The 21921-nt window shown below is 37.0% G+C and overlaps 1 protein-coding gene across 1 annotated transcript in view; it reads right to left on the bottom strand.

Annotated features, from left to right (window-relative positions):
* Window positions 1–323: 323 nt before the first annotated feature.
* CERT1 (ceramide transporter 1) overlaps window positions 324–21921 on the bottom strand; it is a 78444-nt gene continuing 56846 nt past the window's right edge. Inside the window, exons 7-17 of the mRNA XM_041486078.1 lie at window positions 20612–20769; window positions 15798–15890; window positions 13020–13172; window positions 12384–12461; window positions 8105–8200; window positions 7287–7419; window positions 7105–7159; window positions 6704–6857; window positions 5818–5947; window positions 4437–4573; window positions 324–3257 (exon numbers count right to left, since the gene is read on the bottom strand). Of these exons, the coding sequence (XP_041342012.1) occupies window positions 4446–4573; window positions 5818–5947; window positions 6704–6857; window positions 7105–7159; window positions 7287–7419; window positions 8105–8200; window positions 12384–12461; window positions 13020–13172; window positions 15798–15890; window positions 20612–20769 (1178 nt within the window). The 3' untranslated portion in view covers window positions 324–3257; window positions 4437–4445. The remainder of the gene's footprint in view (window positions 3258–4436; window positions 4574–5817; window positions 5948–6703; window positions 6858–7104; window positions 7160–7286; window positions 7420–8104; window positions 8201–12383; window positions 12462–13019; window positions 13173–15797; window positions 15891–20611; window positions 20770–21921) is intronic.

Below are 21921 nucleotides of genomic sequence, written 5' to 3'. Positions count from 1 at the left end.
TCTAGAAGCTCCCAGAATCTTGTTATTCCATACAAATGAGGAGCTGACATACTCTGGGAAGTGCTCTTTATGACTACACTCTACCTGGAGCACTTTTTAACACCCCTCTGATTGCTTGCACAAAATGAGCTTGTCAATGTTTAAACTAATGTGGCATTCAGGTTTTCATCTTAGTGACCTCAGTAACACAAGTAAACTGCTTTCCTGTTAAATGTTTTCCATGCACTAGAATATTGTATATAATCTCATTCATGATTTAAAAGTTGGTTAAAATGTAAGGTTTCTCCAAACATTGGAAAGTTAAAAACAACAAGAACCCAAGATTTTTCTTCATAATTTTTAATACTTTTAAATTTTAAATACTGGTTTTAAATTTGTGATTGTAACATGTAATAGCCAACTTCTTTTAATTTTTAAAACTTATCATTAGGATCATAAAGCTATTATAGAACAGTTACAACTCTACACACTCAAGGTACTCAAAAATATGATTCATGTTTTAAGTCTGTAAATGAACAGTGGCAATTCAAATACAGCATTATCTGTACAACTTGACAAAAATACAGGTGGACAATCTGATTAAAGAGAATCTGCACAACTTCAGATAAGCCAGCTCAGCCCAATTAAGTAGAAGGTAAGGTTTTTTCAAAGTGCATCACATTTTTCACAGATAAATTTGTCAAAGATTTTCAGTTTCTAAGACAGAATAACAATGACCATCTCATCTTCATTCCCAGTACAAGTTCTGTCAAGTCATGTCCTTCAGATCTAGTTTGGCAACATCCAAATTCTCCAAAGAGATGCAGATATCCAGAGAACAATATCTGATGATTTTGAACTGGTTCAGCTTACAAAGCAACCATTCTAGAGTCAGAAGCTGCTTCTGCAAAGACAACCACAGCCGTGTTAACACTCTTGATCTGATAACAGGAGGAAATAACTCACAGCGCACACACCTGGCAGTGAATGACAAGAGGGATGGGCTCAAGAGACAGGGTAAATTGTACAAAACCATAAAAGCAACATCTCTTCCAGAAGGAAGGATATAATGGCTACTCACACAAGGACAATATATGAGAGGCCTACTGCCTTTTGAGATTACTTTTTCAGAGGTCCATTAATAATGATTTCTGAGTCACGTAACTCCTTCCATAGTCTTTAAAAAGCCTCTTACAAATCCGATTGGGCAGGGCTAGCTACAGTGAAGTACCAGTGCCTTTATCTAAAATTAAAACATACTCTTTACAAATAGGATCTGTAGTGTCGTTTTATTTACAGAATAAATTGCAAAAGTACATCACATTTAGTGCAAATGCAACTAATGATATAAGTTTATATACTGCTTTGTAAACTTTCCATACCTTTGTAAAATAAAGCTATTCTATTAAATTAATAAACTTGCCCGTGCTCCAACAATTACCAGAAATGGCAAATAAGGAGTTAAACTCTTTATATTTTGGACTTTTTTTTTAAGTTCCCATCAGTGGTTATGGTGGAATGTACCACTGCCTGGTTGACTGTAAAAAGATGACGTACATTTTGAGGTATAAGATTTTGTTTTTTAACATCAGTATATAAAATGCTCACTGGTGATATAGTAAAGATGTACAAATTTTCATCTTATTTGCCTTGCTAACATTACCATATAGGCACTTTTCTACATATTCAAATGGACAGAATAACTCTGTAATAAGGCATATTCCATGCACACCATTAGAGAAAGGCAAATAAAAAGGGAAGAGTTGTGGAGCATGAAATCTGCATGCGTGTGTAATCATGTGTTAGGTTTGGTTTCGTCTCTACAGAGAAGATGAACAGAGAAGTTTTTTAACACTGTGCAGATCATATTTACTCTTTACCAAATCTTCACTAAGTTACTGCATATCTCTTTTCAGGCACCTAGCACACTATATGACATAAATTTGACTTTCAGCTTTCTTTTAAAGAAAATATATCTGCAACTTTTTTCCTTAAGATACCCAGTTCAGTGAAACACCGAGCAGTTTCTGAAGAGTTTCCAACTATAGGACATGGATAAAAGACCTCACAGTCTGTACTAGCCTAACACAGTCCTTTCTTAACAAGTATCTCCAGAATCAAAGGCAGGCAAACACCTGACATGTAAATTTTCACAGCAGCTAAAGGGAACTTTCCAGTAAGAAGTATGCATTCCTGTATCTCTGATGGGTTTTGATCAAGAGGCAAATAATTTTCTACATGAACCTCATAGCACAGCTTTATTGAGATGAGGAAAACACATGCAGGATCTGAAAATAATGTACTCATCCTCAATCTAGACTGGGAATGTTGTTTTATATAACCCAAATTATTTCAATAAATATTATAGTGTACCTTCTCACAGCTTTGGGAAAGCCCCAGATATCATCCAAGAAAGCAGTCCACAGATAGCATGGACAGATGTCTCCTAGGGTTTAGGCAGTCTCTTGCCCTCTCATACAGAATCTTTCTAGGTATTTCTGGATCATGTTTAATAACAAAAATTATGCAGCACATATTACATAACTAAAAAATACAATAGAAATATAAAGATATCTGGAAAAAATAAAGCTTTTCACACTCTTACTCCTTCAGAACTGAAGATCGTCATAAGAGTAAGACAATAGAAAAGGCAAAGTCATTAAGGATATTGACAGCCCTCAGATATTAACTGGCATTTTATGTAACAAGATGATTCATTATAGAAATCAGCAGTAATGAACTGTGATTATACAAAGCAAAACAAAACCTGCCAACAAATTACCTAGATTTTACTGAAGCCACTCCTTTCAACACCCCCAAAATACCACACAGATTTTTGTGCATATAAAGCACATACAGTATGCTATATGTGCATTTGTCTCTTGTGCTTTTTACACATGCACAGAAACTGCATAAGTATCTTAGGAAGGTTGACAATGAAATTCTACAACTTGTTTAAAATTAACACAGTAGCCCATGTTGGTGATTCAAAGTTGTTATGCGTTTTTCTTCTTCTAAAGCAAGCAAATAAAAATAGAGCCATATACATGTTATCAATACATGTATTTATAATTACACACTGATTCAGCAAGAAAGTTAGCAGGAGAGAGCAATTGTTAAATATTCAGCCCCATGGTGTTGCAACACTTCTTCACTTCAGTATACAAAGCCTGGAACCTCGGCCATAAAAAGACTGTAGATCCTTCGTTCCAGCATGGAGTGCTTTGTGCATGGTCACTTCTCCAATGCGGAATGCTCACCCAGTCTTGTTCTGATTGCTGCAGGTAAGCAAAGAGAAGAATACAGCACTGAAAAGGTTGTATATTGACGTAAAATGAACTTGTTAAACACCTTAAGTATTGTCAGGACTGCTATGATCACGTGTTAACTTGTGATGCCCTGTTTCTAATGCTTTATGTACACTACTTCTCTAACAATTTTCATTTAAAATTGTGCATCATTACAGGGATAGCTGTCACAGAAGAATGAAACAACTAAGACTTTTAGTCTTAGTTGACACAGTAACTTTACGGAGTCTGACACAGTAAATAGAACCCAAAAATAGAAGTAACCTATGTCACACATAGAGTAAGTGATAGAGACTAATCTTCAGATATGACTGAATGATGCTGTAACACTAGCACAACTAAGCAGAATTCTATGAGTTGACATGACAGTTATAGAAAATGAAATATATAGCAGGAGTTGAAACTAGCAAAAATAAGTTAAGCCTTATTTAGCACTAAGGGGCTCAGATATCCTCAAAGTGATCAAGAAATCCTCTTCTAATTATATCATCTTCTACCATCTTCATTCTTCTATCATCATCTAACTGTTCAAACAACTTTAGATTAGCCAATAACCTATACGATGAAGAATATATCCATTAACTTCAGAAAGCACCTGGAAATCCCTTTTCTTTCCTAGGTCCATCAGAAAGCTTAAAAACTTAAGTCACAATCTTCTAAATACTCTAGTAATTCATGCTGGTCTGTCAGTGAAGTTCCATTAATAAAAATCCTAGGTCAAAACTATTTTGTCAGTATAAAAGAAAACTGAAATGTCCTCATAGTCTATGAAATATGCAATTTTAAGTAGAATTTAAGTTATAAAAACCTCATGAGGCTCTAGAGTAACTTCACTATGTATTTTTTCAGAACAAGTACAAAATGCCTGTGATAGCTGAAAAAAACAGTACTTAAAAAACCAGTACCTATTTTACTTCTATATAAATTTGACATGTATGCAAAAACTTGCAGAATGAACCAAGAAAATTCTAAGAAAACTAATGCTAGCTAACTTGTGCAGCTTGTACACACAAATTACATGTTTTAAAAAAGTATATTGCGTGCTAAAGCAAGTACTGAAGCCAAGCTAATAATGTAAGACATTCCTAGATTGCATACTTCCATCTGGCCTTTAAAATGGTGAATCAAGGATTTAAAAAGTATGTATACCTGCTAGTACTAGAATAAAATAGGCTTTCCTGCTGTCTTCTCTTGCACGTACGATGTAAAACGCTTTAAGAACTTTGGATATTCTCGTTTAGCAACTGCCCGTAACACTGATGCTGGTGCCCATCCTCCTGGGTTCACTAGAAGTAAACAGGAAGAAGGACATTAAAATAAAGCAACTCCACTACATGCTAAAAAAGTAAATTTTAGTTAATTACTTCTGTAACTCTTCCTGAAGTTAGAAAGAATAACCATCAGCAGATTTTTTATGCCCCTAGGCTTGTGTTGTAGCACTTTCTGTGTGCAATACTCAAGCTCAGTCCAGACCTAATGATGCCATTATTTAGAAAACATTAAATATGCTGCATGGTGAGTCTTGGGAAAATGCCTGAATAGAAGAAGATATTCTCTATAGCTTCCAAGAAACAAAGAGAAAGAGACTTGAGTGACTCCTTATTTCAAAGAAAGCAGAGTCAGTCTTAACTTTTCAATAATTACTGCATTTGCCTGGAGAACTGCCACACAGGCAACACCCTGCAAATGATTATAAAGCATTTAAACAAAATTAGAATTGATTTTTAATTACATTTTCATTCACAGGGAAAGTAAGTTGCTGAAAAAGCTATCACTTCCCATATAGTCACAGTTCAGAATTTGGCAGCGAAAATATACTTTTTAAGTAATTCGGAAACTTTAGAAAAAACAAAAAGCAGAGTGAGCTACCCTTGAAGGGTTTTGTAGCTTCAGGAGAGAAGATAGTAAGCATGTATCTCCAATACTACAATGCATTTCTAAATACTCGGTACAGCAACAATACAATTTGGCTTTGACAAGTTTTCAGTCAATACCAAGGATTCTATCAGCTAAAAAAAAAAATCAAGAAATGTAGACTAAATTATATAGCTTGCAAGCATCTTAATACAAAATATATTTACTCCTTCTTGGCATCAGGGGATAAGAGCTGTATCTTTACTATCAGCAGCTTTTCAGCCTAATGAGATGAATTGGGAGAAAAAAAAAATTACAGTAGTACATGAAAAAAACATGACATACCATTACTGAAAAGCTATGCCAACTCATTCCAGTTATAGACATTTCTGCCCACCTTCCTCCACCTCAAGGTTATGTACTTAAGGCTGAGCTACACAGCTCTTTCATTTATTCCTCCCAGAGTACCACATAATGAATGATCCCATTCATCAGTTCATGTAGCACCTTAATTTGAGACCTTTTGAACATGATGAACACAAAGGTGATGCTATATATAGATATAATAGAAAAAGGAAAAGGCATCAAGGGCAAAGGCTTTTTTTTTGGTGCCAGTGTTCAACTCTCCAAAATGAACATCTATCATGATTGTCATACTGGAAAATTTTATACTTACCATTAGCTACATATGTAATCTTGCACAGAATGTTGTCCCTGCTTATCTCCTTGTTGCCCTCTGGTGGGCTTACTAACGTCTGACAAATCATTGCAATATTTATTTTGGCACGGACACAACGATTGTTCAGCTGTCAAAAATATGAAACATTGTAAGCTTTAAATTACATTTGTTTCAGCATACTTGAGCATGAACATCTTTTCATCATGAAGTCTAAGACACTCTAGAAGCTGTGTTTCTTAGAGTCTACTTTCTAGCATTTACATGGATTTAACATGAAAGTGAGTCAAGTGAAAGATATATGGTGGATAGGGAAAAGATCTTAAATGTCTGAATCTTAGGTTTCTGCTTACTTAACAAATTATAAGTGAATTACTTCAACTGTTGTGACAAATCAGTAAAGAAACATTTCAAGAATAATGTATCAGCATTTACAAATATCAGTTAACTTTTCCCTTGAAAGCTGTGGAATAGCAATCAAAGGAAAACAACCATTCCTATTATCTCATAGAACTAAGGCAAAACTGTGTAAAATGGAGACTTAACCCTATCTGTAATTATACAAACCTACTCTTATATTTGACAATGCTGAAGAGATACTGATTTGATACCACACAAAATAACCTCAATTCTTTAAAATGTTTTCACATCTCCAGAAATTTTGCTTCCATTCTGCTGTAACAGCTTAGATCATTCAACTGAGAGGTAAAGCAATAAAGCTTTTGGCTAGGAATGCCTTCATCAAGTCGTTTTACCACCTGGTTTAAATCAACTGTATTTTTGCAAAAACCCTCCATCACCCATGCACTAGTACTGCAAACGCATTACCATGGAAGAGAAAAACTACCTTAAAAGCAGAACTTCACAGAATCAAACTAATACTTACAGGAGCACTGTCATGTTCTACAGAGAAATTGCACACAATCCATGTTTCTGGATCATTTTCACTGAATGCTGGTATCTTTCTGATCGCAGACAAATACAGCACATCCCTTTGAGAAGCCGGCCACACTCTCTGCAGAGAAACACCTGAACATAAGCTTTCCCAGGTTTAACTACTATCCTTAGTTTAAATTAAAAATCAAGCACGGCAAACCAGTTATATTATTAAGTTAAAGTGATTTCATTCTGAAAACTGAAAGAGAACTGTTGTAAATAGGGAACAGAAATTTCAAGTTGGCTACACTTCATATGAAAAAAATTAAGGCAAAACTTTAAGGCCTTTGAAATACAGAGCACTAAACTGAAATGAATTTTTCAGTTAAAAATAGGAATAAGCAGTTACACTCCTGAACCTCAGGTTTGTGTTTATTTTCCACAACATGGAAATTTTCAATTGTTGCTAAAAGGGGAGGGGGATGGGGGGAAGGAAAAAAAACCACATCAGTGAACAGTCACAGACAATAGGACAATGCTATAAATACTATTCTTGCTGATAAACCTTCAAAGCTGAAGAACCAATGCCTTACTTTCCCAGTCATTACGAACATCAACATTCCAGAAGTAGTGGCAAACTTCATGCCCTGTTACCCCTTTAACAGCATGGGTTGCTTTCAAAGGATCTAGAACTATTCCATTTTCTTCCACTTCTCGTCTGTATACCTATAGCCAAACACAAAGAAAGATATGTAGGTCAGAAGCTGTCAAAACTGTTCATGTTTTAGTTGCTTAAATTTAATCAGTCTAAAAAAACCTGAACTAACAAACCACTTACCTATAAGCTTACCATGCAAATAATTTGCCATTAAAGTGTTCTGTGGAAACATCCATTGAAGACATTATTATGTGGCAATTCATATTAAAATACCAGTTCTTTAAGGTTTCTACTCCAAAAATTATTAAGCTAGCTTGTTTATTACTATCCAGACGGATTTATAATCATGGTGGAGCAGCCAACACTGCAGCTTGTTACTCTTGTTATTTCTGTACACAGAATTGACACATTTCTTTGACATCAAGCTTTAAGTAGGAGAGAGTGAGACAGGAATTTGTAAAGATGAATCTATTGCAAGAGTTACACAGAATTTTGTATGAATAAACAGATTAGAAGCCACAGTTCTCATGGACTCCAGTCCCAACCTAAACAGTGCTATTCCCAGAGAGAAGCTACAACAGCATAACTTGCTGATTGATAATATTTTCAAAAATCATAGAATGATTCAGGTTGGAAAAGACCCTTAAGATCACAGAGTCCAGCAGTAAAGATAACACTGCCAAATGTACACTGGAAGTATCTGTTTTCACAGTGTATCATCTTATAAGAATTAACCAAACCTGAAACATTTACCTTCATTTCTCCTTCTTCTACCACTAGCTGCCAATTGGCATCTCCTCCTACATCTTGCAAGGAATACGTCATGTGGTTTTGTACCATCTCTTCCACCTGTAAAAGAAAAAACCAGGCATTTCTAACTCATTCCTTCCATGTTTTTGGGGAGATACTGTACAGCACTGGAAGTCACAAGTTAATACTTCAATTCCTGTGCAGGAGCTGAATTTGAACGAGAGTGTTCTCTGTTAGGTTAGGAACAAACAAATAATGCTGGCCTTCGGAAACAAAAGCCAAAATCTTGATTTAAATTCCAATTTCAGCCTTTGTCACTACTTCCTAGCCTGCCTTAGTGCCTTTAGTGATGTCAAACCTCATTACTTCCACCTAAAACAGTTCTTTATTTCAGCAGATAGAAAATGCAAGTATCTCTAAATGGAATTACAATGCACTGTAAGATATTCACTGAAGAGCATTTTAAAAGTTCTGCAAAGGCAGGGAGGGGATTAGGGAGGAAAACTGACAAGCTCTAAAACCAAATGCACATCAAAAGTCATATTGGAAGAGAAGTGAAGAAAACAGTCACAAGCAAAGCATGCCTCCTCTGTTTCAGAGGCATCTTTGCACAGCTGACAGCTAGAAAAAAATCAGAAATGCCCAGACTCAAAAGATTATGGTGGTAGAGAGATTCTATAATTACAAAATGCTAATTTAAAACTTATTTTGCTAGCAGCTGTGCCTTTTTTAACAGCCAAATATTTGCTATATTTGTATAGTTTTTCACAAGCTATGTGAATATCTTATTTTTATTCCATACAATATGCATGAAAATGGGTACTGGGACAGGCAGATGATGCTTATTTTAGATCTAATATGTTATTCTATTGCTTTGGTTGCCCACCCTTTTCCTAATTCCCCAAATAAAAACAGAAGCAAAATCATAGAGTATCCATTGCTGTGTAATGCTTCAAGTATTTGAAACACTTTAATAACTTTTTTCCACCCAAAAGATAGATGACTACTAAAACTTGTGACAGAAAGCAAGTCCACACGATTCACAGCATTCTCCTGAACTACTAGAAACACTTCTTTTTTTCCCCAGAAGGAAAAGCACTACAAACAAAACTAGTTAATTGACCAACACAAAGCTTAGTTGAAGAAGTGCACAATCACAAAATTAACGGTCTGAAAAATTAACAGGGTGCTTTTGCACATCTTAAAAAATATGAAGCCTAGTGTGGAGTAAAATATGTAAGGCTTATTTGAGCATGTATGCAAACAAGTAGACAGCAAAAGTAATATTAACTAATCTTTTTTTAATATGATACAGAATTGCAGGACGTTATTTACTTTTAATTCAAGGCAGTAATTTTGTTTGTACTATGTACTCAACAGACAATACATTTAAGGCCAGAAAGAAAAAAGGTAACTGAATCTAATAAAACTCTAGAATCACAACATGAAAAAACAAAATCCATTGGATGGAAATCCTAATTTGTTTTAGTTTAACTAAGCATAGACTTATCTAGACAAGGCAAAGTTATCAATCCAGGTTTTGGGTGCTCTGGTTCTGAGCTTCAGTGAAAAGCATCACCAAGACTTAAGTTTCAGCTTCTAGACAAGCCAACTTTTGCTGCCAGTTACTAGCAGGTTTCCTACAAAAGTTTCTTCCCTTTTTTTTTTCCCAGTGACAAACCAGGTAAGAATGTGGGCTACTTAAATATTTAATGATTTAGCTCTAGGTCATACTGCATTAAGAAAGGAATCCTTGCTATGCTCTTAACACATACTTGACACACCTTCAGGCTCTTTTGTGTTTTCTATCCCACTTCTTAATTTATTCAGGAAAAAGTTACATTTATACATTTACTTTTGTCTTCTGATACTTTTTGCTTTATGTGCTAGATACAAAGGGATGAAGGAAATATCAAGGAAAGAAGAGAATGAGGCACCCACAGGAATGCAATCTGAACAGACACCTGCTTACCAGGAAATGCAGTATTTACACAACCTGCTTGTGCACATTGTCTGTTCAAACTGTATTTAGTCTATGCACTGGTCACCATCTGTCAACTTGCACCAGTTTCAGAGGCATAGTCAAGATCCAAAGATTCTCTCCCACCTGACAGGCTCACTCTTACCTCTGGGTTCCCAGCTGGCTACAAGAACGGTCTGCAAAAATACTTGTGACCTGTATGCCATACAGCCTTGACCTGAACTTTGAGTGGCAAGTTTTTCCCTTTTAAGGGCCTAAGAACAACTCAGAACCTATTATAAAGCTGACAGATCTTTAAAAGAAAGTAATCTGAACTCCCACTCAACTGGCAGAGACAACAATGCCTTTCTAGAGACACACTGAAGAAACAGCTCCCATCAGAATACATGTTCATATTTCTCAGTCTTAAAAACAGGGTTGCAGGTTGCTACCTGACCTTTTACTGATACCAACATTTCCTTCATTCACATGAAATCTAGGAAAAAAATCACATTTATTAAGAACCAAGATATTAGTTTTCCTTCCTAAAGCCAAACTGTCAGCCTGGGAACAGAAGCCAATTTTAAATACATTTTTAATAAAGTCCATAGCAGGTAGAATGAAAAGGTCTGCTATTCTCATCATGCTCTCTGTTGTTTTGTTCTGTAGAACTGAAACTCTAGAGCAGGTGGAGTGACTTGTTAGTCCGGCAAAAATTTGTTTTAGGGAAAATACTTGGAGGGTGGAACTGCATGTGGGGATATTCATACTTTCTGTAGTGAGTCCATTAACTTGAAACTGGATTAGGAGGCACTCCATAGTAACTTTCATGTAGTACAATCCACACAGCAGGCAAAAAGAGCAACTTTACTCCAGTCCATTAGATCCTGATACTTAACCACAATTTGCATTATAGATATAACGATCTAGTCCACCTCAGGTATCTTTGCAAGTGATTAGTTCTGCAGTCACAGTGGTACTCTACAACTCAGGTTTATCGTATGAATACAGAAATGTTATCACAGGCATACAACAGGTGCAAATGAGGACACGTGCATACCTTGGAAAATATAAGTTCCCCTTATGCTGAATGATCTCTGCAACCACAACCTGACAGAGTACTAGTTCCTGTCTTGGCAATCAAACTTGCTTTGTATTACTTATTACTCCCTTACTTTATTATCCCCTCACTTTATTACCCCTCCTCCCAAAGAAAAAACAACTTGGAAAACTAACTCAGCTACTGGAGTGCCAGTAGATGAGCCTATCACTGTTGCGCAATAGGACTTGCATACTTTTTCCCTTGCAGTAAGTTCAGATTTCAGAAATAAAGTGACTGCAAAAGGTCTTGGAATTTTAGTCTACTAGGCAAGTCCTTAAGTGTTGGTTCTGCTCATGGAGCTGGTAGTAAGGTCTGCAGGTAATAAAATTCCAGGCTGTTAAAAAAAATAAAAATCCATTCACTTTAGGAAAAAAAAGATTGGTCAGAGCTTTTAAAAAGCCTCCAAAAGAGCAGATCCCAGAAGGAAACTCCATATTCACCACCACATATGGACCACAGAAGGAAAGAAATAGCATGAATAACAGATCTGAACTATTGTTTTGGAGTTTAAAAAGCAACGCTTTTCTAATCTACTCTAATTCTACTCTAAACTACCATCTTCCTAGTAAGTACTTAAAGTAATTTTGTACATTACTGGAATATGTCACTATGGCAACATTGACATATTCAGGATGTCGGACTTAATTTCTGAAGGACAAGTGATACATGAACACTTCAATATGATCTGTCATACCCACAGTCTTGTTGGTCAACATGTTTAATGGCCTTTAGGTAATCAAACTAGCCACAGAAGTAAAAAATGGTAACAGTGAACCATAAGACTCAATGTATTAATATCATTACATATTAACACTTCAGACAAAAATCAAACCTTTGATTTAAAAGCCAGAAAAACTATTCAATCTGAAGAAAAGACCATCTCCAGCCTCTGTAAAACATGTTATTCTACTTTCATTATAACTAGAGATACGAAATTTTCAAACTATAGACATCTTTATTAAAGCTACCTAAGTAAACCAAATAGTTTCACAAGATTTGGGCCTCTGCACAAGTGGTATGCATGCAAGCTGGATGTAAAGAAAGACAACCATTTAGTACAGGAATAGAGAACTCCTTTGTTTGTCTCAATGTACCAGTTTAAAGCAAGCAGTGACTGACGTAACAAAAAAAAACAAAAAACAACAAAAAAAAAACCTAGGTTCTAGAGAAAAGGATGATATAAAGATATGTAACCCCCACTTGACACATCAATACAGTACCTGGGCGCTGAATCTGTGAACATCATCAGAGGCACTGACTAGATCAATGGAAGACATGGAGGAAGAGCGACTATAGGGCTACCAGAGACAGACAAAGAAAAAACCAAGTAATCAGAACAAAGGCACAACAGAGCGTTCAGTACCAACTTGCAAGCACAAGATAATGAAGAAAAGGAAAACAAAAGCACCATAAGCAGCAAGCACAGCAGCAAATGCTGATTTCATGCACCTATTATATATTATTCCCTGAAGTGTATTAAAAAAAATGAGTTAGTGAAGTAGCCAGGCAGAACAATGTCTTTCCTATTCCATATATCACTGAAGCATAAAGAAACTTCAGACCAATTATTATATTTTGAGAGACAGCTGAGATTTTGAGTAGTATTTGATATTTTTATCTTAACAGTGCAGCAGTCACATATAGATAATTTTCATACAGGACATTTATTTAGGAATTAGAAACTAGAGACATTCAATAAACTCAGCACTTATACTATTATTTTCTAGACAAGCTATGAAGTTACTTTCTCAAAATTAATATTAAGCAACAGTATTTTATTGTAAAAATAGTAAGGGGAATTCCCTGATCAGTGTCAGAATAAATTAACTAGAGCTTTAGGAGATACATCTCAGGACAGACTGTAAGATGCAGAAGTCTCTCAGGAAGTGCTCATCATTAAGATATTTTTCAAGTTTCAGTACCTGTTCTTCCATTTTATCCTGTCTGTCAAGAGCAGCTTCAACAGCATCAAAGAATTCTTCTTCATTAATCAGACTATTAGGACCCTCCTAGAGCATAAGAAAAAAACTCGTTAAAAATCTTGGAGACATAAAAGTTCCACTTCAATTTAACATTAGAAATACATTTATGTTTTACATGTAACTGATGAAGCAAATTTCTTCTACAGATCTCAAATATTTTCACCAATATTCTTAGATTACAAGTTCTCTGAAAACCTTTACTTGTTAAATGAAGTGTCCTCCTCTAACAACAATTTCATGATAGTTACATAAAGAAGGAAAAAAAAAAACCCAGGAAAGTGAGTAATAGTGTCAGTATGCTTTGACTCCAAATTTAGGACTTAATTAATAAATGTCTTCTCTTGAAAATGTTTACAGTGTCAGTAAAGTACATCTATTAACATAACCATGGAGTTAGACTCCTTACAAGTATTTCAGTGCCTTACAGCACTGACATTCATGTGTGTTCAAAAATACAACAAGGGAAGACATAATGTTGGGGATCTCTATTGAAAATTCTTGGAAACAACAGTTTAACACTAAACAGCAGGTAGAGTTAAGTCAAGGACTGAAAACTCTAGTCTCCTAATTAAAATGATAATTCAATAAATTTAGGTTTACTTCTTTTACTGTATTTTAAAACAACCTAGTCCTGCAAGTTAAAAAAAACACCCAAAACTATGTATCAGCAGTGATAGAAGCAGCTGGGTTCATAACCAAGTAGACAAAGTTCAACTTCCTATTTATTTAATTCTTTTACAGTGAATGTCTCAGTGACAACAATTAATCTAACGTCAAGTACCTTGAATAGCTGTGTAGTTGTATTGCTGTTTCTCAGGCTGTGATTTGAAAGTAGAAACGTGTTTCATTAATGTATGTGAAGGGGTCAAGCTTACTGTATTACAGGTGCACCAGCTTACATTAGCGTGGATGCCTCATCTGTGGAAGTGTTCAAGGCTAGGCTGGATGAGGCATTAAGCACCCTGGTCTACTGGGAGGAGTCCCTGCCCATGGCAGGGATATTGGAACTATATGATCTTTAATGTCCCTTCCAACCTAAACCATTCTAATATTACTCCTCAAAAGTTGGTTTATGCATCTTAGGCTAGAACTAAATACCTCACTGAGGAGAACTTAAACCCTGAATTTGAAGGCACAGTATTTCAAGTGGCCGTGACAAATTAAAAATCAGTTAAAGTTAAATGTCATCTTCTAGGACTGACTCTGCTGTCAGAGTTTTCATATTTTTGTTTTACTTATCTCTACAGCTGAACAAATAAAAAGGTAAAGTGCAATTACATATAAGCGGTATCAAATGTATGAGAAAGTAAGAAATAATCAACAGAAATATCTGTAAGAAACATACTTCAGACAGAAGCAAAACAACAAAGGTTAAGATATACTTCCACTCAAGAAATTAAGGACTGAGATTCTTCATGCAGTTTCAGTTTCCATGGTGAAAAAGCACGTTTGGCATGAACACACTTGTAAATCATGCTTGCACCGGCTTTTGAAACTTCACTTTCCCTCTTTAAGAAACAGCCCAATCTTAAAAGTGGATTGTGTTAGTGTAGCAAGGTTTTGGTAGCGGAAGTGGCTACAGGCCTGGCTTCTGTGAGAAGCTGATAGAAGCTTCCCCCATGTCCAACCGAGACAGTGTGAGCTGGCTCTAGGATGAACCTGCTGTTACCATTGCCCACGGCCATGCCCATCAGCGACTATGGTAGCATCTCTGGGATAATGTATTTAACAAAGGAAGAAAAAAACTGCAGCTAGAGAAGAGTGGAGTGAGAGTATGTGAGAGAAAGAGCTCAGTAGGTACCAGGTCAGTGAAGAAGGAGGGGCAGGAGGTGCTCCATATGCTGAGATTTCCCTGCAGCCTCTGGTGCAGACCACAGTGAAGCAGCTGTTCCCCTGCAGCCCATGGAGGGTCCATGGAGGGGCAGAGATCCACCTGTAGCCCACTGAGGAGCTACTGGAGAAGGTGGATGCTCAAAGAATGATGTGATCCTGTGGGAAGCCCATACAGGAGCAGGCTTCTGGCAGGACCTGTGGCCTCATGGAGAGAAGCTCATGCTGGAGCAAGTTTAATGGCAGGACTGTGAATCCATGCTGGAACAGCCTGTTCCTGAAGGACTGCATCCTGTGAGGAAGACTCATGCAGAGCAGTTCATGAAGAACTGTAGTCCATAGAAAGGACTCATGTTGGAAGAGTTCATGGAGAACTGTCTCCTGTGGGAGGAATCCCACACTGGAGAAGGGTAGAGTGTAAGGAGTGCTCTTTGTGATGAGAAAATACTGGCAGAGACAATGTGAGATGAACTGACCACAACCCCAGTTCCTTTTCTCTCTGCACAGCTGAGGGGTAGAAAGAGAACATCTGGAAATAAAGTTAAACCCAGGAAGAAAAGAGGGGTAGGGGAAGGGTGGTTTTTAAGGTTTGATTACTAATTAAGCAGTATTTCCTCAAGTTGAGTCTGTTTTGCCTCTGTCAGCAATTGGTGAGTAACCCTTCCCTGTCCATATCTCAACCCAGAAGACTTCCATTATATTCTCTCTCCCCTGTCCACCTAAGGGGAGTAGAGGAGTGGTTTAGTGGGCACTTGGCATCCAGGATCAACCCACCAGAAAAAGTCACAGTATTATAAAAAATTTCTAAAGTGAAATTCATACCTCATAGTCTGGCCCTCCGAAGTGGGACTTTTTCTTCAGTTCTGTCACGGCATTTTTGTATGCTTCTTCAATTCTTCTCCTTTTCTCTGTCTCCTGTAAAATTACATAAACATTTGATGCAGCAAAAATGAAATGTCAACATCCCAATAAATGGAATGGCCAGGAGTAGTGTTTTTTCCAAGCAGCAACTGCAAAACTGATGAGTTTCTGAATTTATTTGCATGTATACATTACATGTGCTGATATATACATATATATAATAGAAAGTCTGGGGAACTAGCTACCTTGAGGATACTTTCTAAGTCATGTGGAAGAAACCAGATCAGCAAGCAAAAACTGGTTTCTAGATTAAGCATAGCTGTTCATGCTTCACTGGGAGTCATACTTTGTATCTGACACTTCATATAAACTTGCTTGACACAGATACCTGGGCAGGGATAACAAAGGGTAAAACAAAAAATGGTAAAAAGCTAACATGCTGAATGTAGTGTACACTTAACAGTTTGTATATACAATTAGGGCAACATGAATAATTTTGTGGACTCCATGCAGAGAGTGCAACTTGATATCCTTCTTCCGTAACAGGCTGTTTAGGAGCCAGTCTATGTAGAAACCTGATGGTGGCTATATCATTGTCTATTTCAAATAAAACAATTGTAATGCCAAAATCAGACTAAGTCTAATATTGCCTCTATAAATTCTGCATACTGCCAGATACTTTCCATGAAAAAGCTATAAACACTTCTGAAATTCTTGCAAAAATCAGCTTTTTTTGCAAGATGTTTCTCTGACCCCTTTCAAAATCACTTCAGCTGAAAGCAAGTTAAGTCTAACAGGTGGACATCACACTTCTTGCAGATATGGGTTTAATTATTCAGCAATCCAAACTGAAATTTAAAGATTCAGTGGAAAACCCTGAAGCAATACTGAAAAGCTGAGTTTACTAACTGGGAATTTGGTGGTAACATAGCCTCAAACACATTTTCTAGTTTCCATTTAGGCAACACTTTTGATGTAGAACAAGGCAGTATAGTTTTCTACACAAACACAAAAAAAAGCACTTTGATGGAGATAATATTGTCCTTAACTGTGACTGTAGGCTTTTTCATTCTGAAACAATTAAAGAGGCAGTACCTGCTAACAGATTTCATAAAATTTTGCATGTTTATCTTTTTTGAAAGGAACTGGAGAGTCCTGAAGATACATAAAACATGACTTGAGTATAAGTCACTGAAAAAAGTGCAGAAATGTTACCAGACTTGGAATGAAAAACAAAACAGACCCCACCCAAAACACAACTCCTTCTCCCACTCACCCCAAATCCCAAATCCCCACACCTTCTGTAGTTCAATCTTCAAATTAGTTAAAATTCACGTGTCAAAATATGACTCTCCAAATTTTCCAGCTTCTCTTGGCAATAATATTAGAGAAGGCAGAAACAAGAACAGAAAAATGCTGCAGCACTCAAGACAACATGAAAAGCATTATCACAAAGACTTTGTTGCCAGTAAAACAGTGGATCAAATACTAATGACAAAATCCTTTGTATATACAATGTGTATACATTTTAAGAAAAGCCTGTTTTAAAATACATTCAATGTATTATATACTGCACTGGAAACAAAAAGTCAAGATCAAGATCCTAAGAGCTAAGCATAGAAGATGGAATGAAAAGCTGTAACTACAATAACTTTAGATAATACTACACGCTTCACATCAATTTCATTCTGGACATTTGACTATTTTGGTAGTGAAAGAAAACTAACCACAGAATCTATACTTCTATCATCTCACAGTATTTACTTTTTAGAGACGTTTACAGACAGATTCAAGAAAATTGAAAGTACAAAGATCTACACTATTCTCATCCCACCATCTATCATATGGAAAGCAATGTCTTTTGATCAGGCCCATAGTTATAAAAGTTACTCTTAAAAAGTGATGTTTAAGCACTAAAATGAAAAGATAAAAACTAAACCAAAAGCAGCTCTACCACTGTGGAATAATGGTAACAGTCAATTGCTGTAGGTAGGCATCAAGGTGCTGCTCACGTGGGTAGCATTTGTGGGAGGAGACTGGGGCTGCCTTGTGGCAGACACAGGCGGCTCTTGCCAGCTCCAAAACAGACTCACTGCAACACACAGTTTAGCCCTAACACCATGCATGTGACACTTCTCTGAGGCAAAAAAAAAGGAGTAAAATACACTCTGTGCAGAGAAGAATTGGAAGAAAAGGTGAGAAATCACAGAGGAGATGCCAAGTACCAGGGGTACTTCCTGAAGAAACCAGATCCCATGAAGGATCCACACTGCAACAGATTTTTTTCCAAGAGGGCTGTCAGCAATGGAGGCACTAGAGCTACTTGCACTAGAGCTGGGAAAAAACTATGAGGAAGAAGGAATGGCAAAGATGAAGTTTTGGATTAATTGCAAACGCTTCATTCCTCACCCTGCACTGCCTGCTGCAGTTATGGAACATACTTCCTTAAGTGAGAGCACACAGCACATACTGGACAATCAGCCCAGCCAGCTGGGGTTTGTGAAAGGCAGGTCCTGCCTTACCAAGCTTCTTACCAAGCTTCTATGAAAGGGTGACCTGCTTAGTGGATGAGAAAACAGAGAAAATGAGAATGAAGAGAGTTGGAGAATGGAGAAAAGAAAATGAAAATCCTGGAGAAAATGGCTGAGTATACTCTTCACTAGTTAAGAAACATATGTCTGGGTGGCTGGGCCAGATAGTGGTGGTGAATGGAGTTACATCCAGCTGGTGGCCTGTCACCAGTGCTGTTGGCAGGGCTCAATATTTGGACAAGGTGTGGTTCATATCTTTGTGAATGATCAGGACAAGGGGATTGAGTGCACCCTCAAGTCAGTTTGCAGGTAACACCAAGCTGGGTGGGAGTGCTGATCTGCTGGAGGGCAGGAAGGCTCTGCAGAGGGATCTGGACAGGCTGGATCATGGGCTGAGGCCAGTGGTGTGAGGTTCAACAAGGCCAGTGCTGGGTCCTGCCCTTGGGTCACAGCAACCCCAGGCAGTGCCACAGGCTGGGGCAGAGTGGCTGCAAAGCTGCCCACAGGAAAAGGACCTGGGGGTGCTGCTGACAGCGACTGAACATGAGCCAGGGAGTGCCCAGGTGGCCAAGAAGGCCAATGGCATCCTGGCCTGGACCAGCAATGATGCGGCCAGCAGGAGCAGGGCAGGGATTGTCCCCTGTATTCAGAATGGGTGAGGCCACACCTCAAATCCTGTGTTCAGTTCTGGGACCTTCAATTCAGGAAGGACGTTGAGATGATGTCCGGAGAAGACCAGTGGAGCTGATTACATCTTCCACAAGTGCTTTAAAGCTAGTTCACAAGACAACAAAAAAGTGACAAATCTCAAACCTAAATAATTTTATATTTTAAAATATTATTCTTTATTAAAATATACTGAACTACAGGCAAGGAACACATGCTATAATGAAAGTCTCATCAACACAAATGAAGAAAATGAAGAGTGTTTGTCCAGTACAGGGAAGGCTTCTGCTGTGGCATCTGAAAATATCTTCCAGTATTTCAAGAAACTAATAAAGAAACTGAGCCAGTGTCCTCACAGTTTACAGGAGAAGGCTGGAAAATAAGCTTCAGATACTGGTATAAAAGTTTCTCCAACAGGATGCAAGGCAAAAAATTTTCACTCTAACAACAGGAGTTGTTAGATGAGGAACAGACTTAGAAAAGCTGGGCTGTCGAGAGTCTTGATACAGCCCTGAGCAACCTGGTCTGACTCAAACTGTCCTTCCTTTAAGATGAAGGTTAGAGCAAGAGAGAGCTCTTGAGGTCTCTATCCAATCTGAACTCTCCTATGATCCTAGAAACAAGTCTTGGACCTACTGTAATTCTTCCAACACTCAGCTGAACCAGTAATGAATTGTTGTCAGAAGTCACAGTACAGTCACACAGGGCCAGGCCACTGACATATGCACAAACAATACAGAAGACAGGGTCAGGGATTCAAATATGGGTATATTTTGTCTGAATATATTCATCCTTTGAATCACTATATATCACTATATAGAGTAAAATTTGATACATGGTATAAGCCACATCAAAATGCGTAACGAGAACAGAAGGACAGCTGCAGTGCACGCCAGCCAGTAATGGCAAGATTCTAGAAATTAAAGCCTGAACTCCAACCTGCCATGCCTCCAACAACAGATCTCAGACAAGAAGACACTGCTCCTTTAGAGCTGTTACACTGGTTGAGTAGGTTCAGAATGAACTATCGCTGCCTAGAATAACAGATACTCTAACACGACACAGAAGATTTAACCGATTAGTATAAAGTATAACTTAATTTCACCCATCTCCTAGAGGACAGTGAAATAATTTTATCTTGAGGAGACATATACAGTTAGAACTGTTGTTCTTCCCAGTGTTGTCACCATCTCTTATCATATTAAAACATTTCACAGACTTGCACATCATTTTGCATACATGGATAATTAGGTCTATGTCAGAAGGCTGTAAGCAATACACTTACTACTACGAGATAATTTCAGGCTCTTTATAGATATAAAGAATACAGGACTACTATCTGAGTAAGTGCTGTGAAAAAAGACTATGATGAAAAGAGCAACTATAATACCAGTCAGAACAAGGCTCCTTCACATTTTACAGGGTTAATAATTTAAGCACCTGAAATTAATAAATGCTGTACATAAAAATAAAAGCAGTAGTTTGAGTACAAAAGTTAGTAACAGCTTATTTGAAATTTCAATTTCAAGCTAAAGAAACTTTTTTTTCCCAACAAAAGTAAAAGGAAAATTATCTTACCTTATCTAGCCTTTTTTGCCAGCTTTCTTCACGTTTTACCATGAGTTCAATACAATGAGAGAGTGTAGCAAGGATTCCAGCAGTAGTTGCCTTGAAAGTTATAGCTTCTCCTTTAAAGTCTATGCCATTAATTCCTTTGGGTGTCACATGTGGAAACACTAAAAACATATATATGAGATCACTGATAGCTGCCCTTAACCAAACAATCACTTCACACGTATGTGTTATATCTGAAGACAACAGACTGGCTACAAACTTAATTTAAAAATAAAAATCTAAAGTGATAATAATGTCCACAGTTAGCCACAGGATAAAGAAAAATACTCAAAAGGCGAAACAGATCCTTGCAGCTTCATCTTGGTGTACTGTATTTAAAGCCTGCTTGTAATGCTGTATTACTCTGCACTCTGCAAATCATGTGGGTGGAGGGAGTGGTAATAGTTTGTAACAATAGCAGTTTGACAGCTTGAAATGGGGCCTAATTAACACAGAGCAACCTTAAAACGTATCAGACTCAGCACTAAGAAAGGAACAATTTCAAAATGTCATCAAATCCAAAATGTATAATTCAAGGTTCTTTTAAGCACATAATTACAAATTTTAAAACCTAAAAGTAAAAAGGTATAAGATAAAAGCATGAAATGTGATGAATTTTCCAAGTACTGTAAGTTTTACAGTTCCAAGAACTGCTTCATGCTGTCAACCAGGCCATCTGTTGCTAAGGCTATTTAAACAAGTCATTTAAAATGTGTGCAGAAAAAAGTACCTATTATATGTCACACTGGTACGTAGGTTGACATAATAACATATCAAGCACTGCACATGAATGTCAGAAAATATTACAAAGCAGAAGTAACATTCAAGTTGAAGCTCACTGAACCCAGCAAGTTAAAGTAACTCCTGCTATTACCAAAGAGCAAGCTCATGACTTATCACCTGGACTAACATAATTTTTTTCTCCTGTCTGTCAGTTTGTCAACATATGACTTTTACAGTTTAAAAAGTACAAATTAATTTTTGAGTAAGTTTATTTGTCTGCACTAGCAAAGCAGAACTTTCAAGCAGTTCCATTCTATAATGACAGAGCACAGTGTCTGCACTTTGGGAACAGAAAGCAATCATCACATGGTCTTTAGCAGTGGTTTAAGTCTCTAGAGATTTTACATGCTCCACTTTCAGAAGGAATCAAACTCTTTTTCAAACAAGTAATTACAGACTACACACAGCTTCAAATATCTCAAGAAGCAAACATACTATGGCAGAATACAACTTTTTTGTTGTTTTTTTTTTTTTTTTTTTTTTTTTTTTTT

This window comes from Pyrgilauda ruficollis, unplaced genomic scaffold (genome assembly GCF_017590135.1).
Source record: "Pyrgilauda ruficollis isolate IOZ18807 unplaced genomic scaffold, ASM1759013v1 scaffold74, whole genome shotgun sequence".
NCBI classification, from domain to species: domain Eukaryota; kingdom Metazoa; phylum Chordata; class Aves; order Passeriformes; family Passeridae; genus Pyrgilauda; species Pyrgilauda ruficollis.
This window is presented reverse-complemented; position numbering and strand designations above follow the sequence as displayed.